The sequence below is a fragment of the Belonocnema kinseyi genome, chromosome 2 (genome assembly GCF_010883055.1).
Source record: "Belonocnema kinseyi isolate 2016_QV_RU_SX_M_011 chromosome 2, B_treatae_v1, whole genome shotgun sequence".
Classification (NCBI taxonomy): Eukaryota; Metazoa; Arthropoda; class Insecta; order Hymenoptera; family Cynipidae; genus Belonocnema; species Belonocnema kinseyi.
The window spans coordinates 73,682,423-73,690,517 of NC_046658.1; the positions used below are offsets into that span (position 1 = coordinate 73,682,423).

Sequence of the window (8,095 nt, forward strand, 5' to 3'; positions counted from 1 at the left end):
ATCCTTGTATTTTCAGTTGCGGATGATTAAAAACCTTTTTCTCGTATTTTTCTTAATCTATATCTATTTATAATCAATAGCTATTTAACGGAGACGTCGTTGATCGTGGTTCCTTTTCGATAGAGTGTATATTTACCCTTTTTGGATATAAACTCTTGTACCCAAATCACTTCTTCATTGCCAGAGGTCTGTGTCATCTTTCGCAAACTTCTAAATACAATTTAAACTTTATTTGAACATTCACGTTTTTCTCTTATCAATCTAGGAAATCACGAATCAGCTTCAATGAATGAAAAGTATGGATTTGAGGATGAAGTGAAGTCAAAGTACACTTCTTCAATGGTTTCCTTGTTCACTCAAGTTTTCAACTGGTTGCCTTTAGCTCACTGTATCAACAGCAAAGTTTTTGTAAGTAAATTTGTAAGATTTGTATTTAAATCGAAGAATTTAATAACCTGAAACTAAAAATTCGGCATTAATCTTTTTTTCAGCAAGTTTGTAATTTGGATTTTGTGTGTTGTAGGTAATGCATGGTGGACTTTTCTCGAAAGACGACGTGACTTTGGATGAAATTCGGAAAATCGACAGGAACAGACAGCCACCAGATATGGGAATCATGTGCGAATTGTTGTGGTCAGATCCACAATCAGAACTAGGCAGAGGACTCAGCAAACGCGGCGGAAAACGTGGTCTTCAATTCGGACCCGACGTTACTAAAAAATTTCTCGAAAAAAATAATCTTGACTACATTGTCAGGAGTCATGAGTACAAAGAGAATGGATTCGATGTGTGTCACGACGGAAAATGCATCACTGTTTTTTCAGCTCCAAACTATTGGTAATTTCGAAATATATATTTTTATTGAATGCGTTTATAATTTTCTTTATATCAAACTCAAGTTGATCAGTGGTCATTGGGTCGCAGAGGCGGCGGAGTCCTATGAGCAGGGAGAAGCAAAGTATTGATCCCCCCCCCCCCTTCTGAAATCGAATGGTTAAATTCATCGGATCGTTTGAATTTGTTCAAAACTCTACCTGAAATGTTTGTGAAATAATTTATGTATTTGTGAAATCAATATAATTAATACGAAATTTTTGCAAAATCTTTGTCAAATCTCGGGGAAATCATTAAAATCTTCGTGAAATCCTTCTTAAATCATTGGAAATCTTTGCGAAATATTGATAAAATATTTTATAATATTTGTGAAATTATTGAAATCTTTGGGAAATCATTGAAATCTTTGCGAAATATTTGAAATCTTTGCGAAATATTTCAAATGTTTTGGAAATATCTGATATTGTTTGTGAAATCATTGAAATCTTTGGAAAATCATTCAACTTGTTCTGAAATCTTTGCGAAATATTTCAAGTGCTTTGGAAATATCTGATATTGTTCGTGAAATCATTGAAATCTTTGGCAAATCATTGAAATCTTTGGGAAATCATTGAAATCTTTGGAAAATCATGCAAATTGTTCTGAAATCTTTGCGAAATATTTCAAATATTTTTGAAATATCTGATATTGTTAGTGAAATATTTGGGAAATTATTGAAATCTTTGGGAAATCATTGAAATCATTGAAATCTTTGCGAAATTTTTTGGAAATAATTCAATGTGTTCACAAATATTTGCGAAATATTTAAAAATTGTTTGTGAAATTATTGAAATCTTTTTGAAATCATTGAAATCTTTGGAAAATCATTCAAATTGTTCTGAAATCTTTGCGAAATATTTCAAATGTTTTGGAAATATCTGATATTGTTTGTGAAATCATTGAAATCTTTGGCAAATCATTGAAATCTTTGGAAAATCATTCAAATTGTTCTGAAATCTTTGCGAAATATTTCAAATGTTTTGGAAATATCTGATATTGTTCGTGAAATCATTGAAATCTTTGGCAAATCATTGAAATCTTTGGAAAATCATGCAAATTGTTCTGAAATCTTTGCGAAATATTTCAAATATTTATGAAATATCTGATATTGTTTGTGAAATATTTGGGAAATTATTGAAATCTTTGGGAAATCATTGAAATCTTTGTGAAATTTTTGGGAAATAATTGAAATTATTCACAAATATTTGCGAAATATTTAAAAATTGTTTGTGTAATTATTGAAATCTTTTTGAAATCATTGAAATCTTTGGAAAATCATTCAAATTGTTCAATCTTTGCGAAATATTTCAAATATTTTGGAAATATCTGATATTGTTTGTGAAATCATTGAAATCATTGAAATCTTTGCGAAATTATTGAAATATATGGGAAATCATTCAAATCGTTCTGAAATGTTTGGAAATCGTTGTGAAATATCTCAAATATTTTTAAAATATCTGATATTATTTGTGAAATTATTGAAATCTTTGTGAAGTCTTGGGGAAATAATTGAAATCTTTGAAATTTTTTTGAAATCATTAAAATCGTTCTGAAATCTTTGCAAAATATTTTAAATATTTTCGAAATATCTGATATTATTTGAAAATTATTGAAATGTTTGGGAAATCATTGAAATCTTTGGGAAATCGTTCTGAAATCTTTGCGAAATATTTCAAATATTTTTGTAATATCTGATTTATTTGTGAAATTATTGAAATTTTTGTGAATTTTGGAGAAATTATTGAAATCTTTTCGAAATATTTGTGAAATTATTGAACTTTTTTGGGAAATTATTGAAATCTTTGGGGAATCATAAAAAACTTTCTGAAATCTTTGCGAAATATTTGAACTATCTGTAAAATTATTGAAATATTTGGGAAATCGTTCTGAAATGTTTGGAAATCTTTGCGAAATATTTGAAACATTTTTAAAATATCTGATATTATTTGTGAAATTGTTGAAATCTTTCTGAAATCTTGGGGAAACATTTGGGAAATCATTAAAATCGTTCTGAAATCTTTGTGAATCTTTGCGAAATATTTAAAATGGTTTTGAAATGTCTGATATTATTGGTAAAATTATTGAAATATTTTCGAAATATTTGAAATATTTGTGAAATTATTGAATTTTTTTGGGAAATTATTAAAATCTTTCTGAAATCTTTGCGAAATATTTGAAATATTTGTAAAATTATCGAAATATTTGGGAAATCGTTCTGAAATGTTTGGAAATCTTTGCGAAATATTTCAAACATTTTTGAAATATCTGATATTATTTGTGAAATTATTGAAATCTTTCTGAAATCTTGGGGAAGTCATTAAAATCGTTCTGAAATCTTTGTGAATCTTTGCGAAATATTTCAAATGGTTTTAAAATGTCTGATATTATTGGTAAAATTATTGAAATCTTTGGGAAATCATTGAAATCTTTGTGCACTCTTTTGAATCTATCTGAAATTTTGCTGAAATAATTGAAACCTTGTAAAATATTTTTCAACTTTTCGAAATATTTGTGAAATTTTTTTAGTCTGTCGGAAATCTTTAAAATCTTGGTGCACTCTTAGAGATCTATCTGAAATCTTTAAAATCTTCGTAAAATCTTTCGAATTCTTTGCAAAATACTCGAAATATTAAGAAAGCATTTGATAATATTTTTCAAATGATTAGAATCGTTGTGAAATGTTTGGCAAATCATTAAAGTCTTTGTTAAATCTTTTTAAAAATGTATCCGGAATTTTTGTTAAATATTTAAAACCTTTGGAAAATCATTGAAATCTTTGGGCAATCTTTGAAATCTATCGGAAATCTTTGTGAAATATTTGAAGTATTTATGAAATTTTCTTTTAATTTATCCGAAATCTTAGAAAAATTATTAAAATATTTGCAGAATCTTTTAAATATACCAGGAATCTTTACGAAAAATTTGTAATCTTTGTGAAATGATTGAAATCATGATGAAATTTTATAAATCTATCCGAAATCTGTGCTAAATATTTGATGAAATCTTTGCGAAATACTTCATATTTCTGGAAAATTATTGAAATCTTTATGCTATCTTTCAAAACTATCGGAAATCTTTTTGAAATATTTTTAATCTATCAGAATTCTAGGTGAAATCTTTAGAAAATAATTGAAATCTTATAAATATATCCGAAATCTGTGTTAAATATTTGAAATCTTGGCGAAATATTTGAAATCTCTGGAAAATTATTGAAATCTTTGTGTAATGTTTGTAAACTAGCGGAGATATTAAAAAAATTCGAAACCTTTGGGGAACTATTCAAATCTTTCTGGAACCTTTAAAATCTACATACATTAGAAAAAAACAAAGAACACAAAAATGACTGAACTGCTTAAACTTTTGATCGAAAGTTTTTCGTGGTTTTCTTATAGATATAAATGGTTTAAAAATTCTGTGCTTATTATCCTTTTTTTCTTATTTTTATTTTTAGTGATACAATGGGAAACCAAGGGGCCATCATGATTCTTAATGGAAAAGACATGACATCTGAATTTAAATCTTTCGAAGCAGTTGTAAGTACTGAATTTATTAAAAATATCTTGAATACCCATCTGAAACCTATAGAAGAATTATTTTATTATTTATTTTTTTCATATTAGCCACATCCGATCGCAATGCCAATAATATCACAACCAAAAATAAGGTCAACGGCGGCATTTTGGATTCCATGCAGAGATATAAACTGAAAAACTTGGAGCGTTCTGGGTTTAAAATTAATATAATAGAATATTATAAAGGTAGGAGTGTGCAAAAAGCTCGAAACTGCGAGTCGACTTCGGGTTTACTCGAATAAAAATCAAAAGTTTTTCAATTTTTGCATTCAAAACCTTTTAGGAACTTGAAACTTTGGGGTTTTTCAGAAAGCTCAACTCGGTTCGATTCGACTAATTCGAACTTCGAGTTTTAGGCACACATCTATTTAAAGGCAAAGTGAGATTATAGAACTGATTATTATTATTATTATGTCTTTATTATATATGAAGCGATTTATTATATTGTTTAATATTCTCACTGGATTCACACATCGAGTGTGATTTTTTTTTATATATTGAGAATCTATATCATAGATTTTAAGGTGTACGTATTAGCTTGTTTTTTAAATAACCAACGACGATATTAATACCGTTTTTATATATTACTATATCTGAATCTCTTTACGCGACATACTGTGAGCTAATTTTCTATACAAGTTTAGTGTTAACAATTTTGATATAATTTTTGGTCATGTTAATAAATAATAAAGGACGTTTATTATGAGAACAATATTCAAGATTTTTTCTGTTTTTCAAAATCCAAAGTATTTTAATTACAGGCCTGGGGCTGAAAACGCTATTGACATATTTGTCACTTTTTATGAGCGATCACACTATTTTGCTACTATTTCGTAAAAATGACACTAAATACATTTTTTTCACGATTAACCGCTAATGCCATTATTTCTTGAATTTAGAAAATATTTTAAACTTCTTCCCTAATTGGCTAAAATAATATGCATTTTTTCTGAATAACAAAGTAGTTCATCTTTCAACCAACAAAGAATGAATTGGCAACGAAAAATGTAATAGTTGATATTTTAACCCAGAAAAAAAATTTCATTTGAAATCAAAATAGTTGAAATAATAAAAAAATGAATTTTCAACAAAATAGTTGAATCCTCAAGAAAAACAGATTAATTTTTAACAAAACTGTTGTATTTTTAATTAAGAAAGTTAAATTTCTATTGATAGAGATGAGTTTTTAAATGTAAAAAAAAGAATTTTCAGGCAAGAAAGATTTTTCAGATAATATGAAATGCTATTCAAAGTGTAGAATTTTTAAGACAAAATGATGAGCTTTCTTTAAGACAGTTAAATTTTCAACAAAAAAGTTCAATTTTCAACAAATTACATACATTTTCAATTAAACAGCTTAAACAACGGATGTGATGTTATTTCAAGTTTTATTTGATTAATGTTTATATTTTTTCTGTTTATAAATTCTTCAAACCAAATAGTTGAGTTTTTTAATTTTTTGAATAAATTTTGAATCAAAATTGGCGTAGTTAATTTGTCCTTTGGAAGAACTAATTTTCAATTTAAAAACCGATATTTCTACAAAACTGTTTAATGTTGCATTTCATAGAAATAAATTTTCAGATTGAAAAAATGAATGTTTCACGAAATAGTTGAATTTTTAAACAAATCAAATGTTTATTAGTGAAGAAATAAAGAAAACTTAAATCAAATTTTGAATATTGATTGAATAAGTTTTGAAGTAAAAAATACAAAATTTAACCAAAAAAATATCAATTCCTAACGAAAAAATTAATTGTAGACTTTTCAAACAAAAAAAAAAAAAAAAAGAACTTTCAAGCGAGAATGGCTGGATTTTCTTATTGTGTTGTTTTAATTATGTTTTCACGAGAAAAAAGGGAAATACTGTAAAGCCTGCGATAAATAATAGGAATTTTGATCATTTTTAGGCTAAAGAATAACATTTTATATAAAAATTAAAGTTTAATTTTAATACTCTAGAAATATTAGGTTATATGAAACTGGAAATTTGGTTAAAAAATGAAGTTAATTTTTTACTGTTTTTGTTTGTTAATTCGGAATACACAAAATACACCCAACATGTATTGCGACAAAAATGGAGCAGCATATTTATACCTTATTATTCTTTTCTGAACATTTTTATTTTTCCCAAGCTACTTCTACCAAAAATAAAATGTAATATAAGTTATGCATTCAATTTGATATGAAGTGTGCTGTGTAATTAAAAAAAAAATTGAAAATTGTATGATTATTCCCGGCAATAAGCGTTGAATTCAGAAAAATTAAGAATTTGTATTCCTATGAATACGGGATTGTTCCTCCGCCTAAAAACAGTTATATTTATGTTTATTGATATTTAAATCATTTATTTAAACGTCTGAAAAATGCATCAAAGAAATCTATTTAAATGTATGAATTAAAATAATTTTGACTCTAGAGAGGTGGACTTAAATTGATTAAAATTAAATTTTCAAAACTTATATTCCACATGAAGGAATTAAAACAATTGATCACACATATTTTTTGAACTTATTAGAAGGAATTAAATAATCTCAAAAATTGAACACTTTTTGGGAACAGAAGATATCTTTGTGAGGTTTTTGTCGGTACAATTACAAGGAAGTAAATATCCTATTCTTAGAATGACATTTTAGACAGATGGAAAAATCGCGCATTCAAAATAATAGAATAATTTTCACTTTTACGTCTCAAAGACAATTTCAATATAAAAAATGTAATTTCATTTAACATAAAAATAATAAAAAAATTTGTGCTGTAATTTAAGATTTCATCTCATAGAAGCTTTATACTATATATAGTTCCATTACTAAAACTAGTTGGGAGGGTGCATAATCAAGGAGTTAATGAAACTTCTCTTATGCGAAATTTCCACGCTGCAGTGATTAACTGGAGTTAATATTGTAACACGTGATGGTATGAAAGTAAATTTTCCGTGTGGAAGAAGAAGATTAAAATTTTAACCCTGCAAGTAAAATATACTTTGTTTAAAGTCTTAGTTTTTGAATTTCAATCAAAATATTTCATTCTATAGCGACTATTTATAGCGTTCTAATTGATTATTTATTTGACGCTTTATAAAATTAATTTAGACTTTTTTTGTTTTATTAAATCAAAAAAATGTCCCCTTTCCACAGCTAACTATCATGATACGCACATCACCCGCATTGTGGGATTCTCATATTGTGCGTGCGAGAAAGTGTCCATTTCGCCATCGTCTATAAAGGTTAAATTTATGATCAAAATGAAAATAAAGGTCCGTAATATTTTATGTTTTTATTGTAATATTCAAATATAAATAGTATATGCATCTACAATTGTATTATTGAAGTGAAACATCCTGGGGCCGCGCACTTTGGTCTGGAATAGGAATTTACTGTTCATAATCGCCCACAGGTCGTATTTCTTAATTGATTTGAAATTTTTTTTTAGAAATGCTTAGCAATTAATTTTTAAGAGAATTGTGGTTTGGTTTAAAAAATTTTTTTTCACAAAGCAACAATATATAAACAAATATAGTGACAAAATTGACCATTTTATAAAAAAGGAAAAAAACATTTCTGTGGCGAAATGTTGTCACAGGCTTATACTGCCCAATATGTCGAAGGCATTTTTGGTTAGAGTTGGTTTTTATTTGATCATTTTGCACG

General features: G+C 26.8%; 1 protein-coding gene across 1 annotated transcript in view; it reads left to right on the forward strand.

Moving 5' to 3' along the window:
• LOC117168096 (serine/threonine-protein phosphatase PP-Z1-like) overlaps positions 1-5,153 on the forward strand; it is an 11,813-nt gene extending 6,660 nt beyond the window's left edge. Inside the window, exons 6-10 of the mRNA XM_033353464.1 lie at positions 79-186; positions 266-408; positions 524-837; positions 4,325-4,406; positions 4,494-5,153. Of these exons, the coding sequence (XP_033209355.1) occupies positions 79-186; positions 266-408; positions 524-837; positions 4,325-4,406; positions 4,494-4,580 (734 nt within the window). The 3' untranslated portion in view covers positions 4,581-5,153. The remainder of the gene's footprint in view (positions 1-78; positions 187-265; positions 409-523; positions 838-4,324; positions 4,407-4,493) is intronic.
• Positions 5,154-8,095: the final 2,942 nt, after the last annotated feature.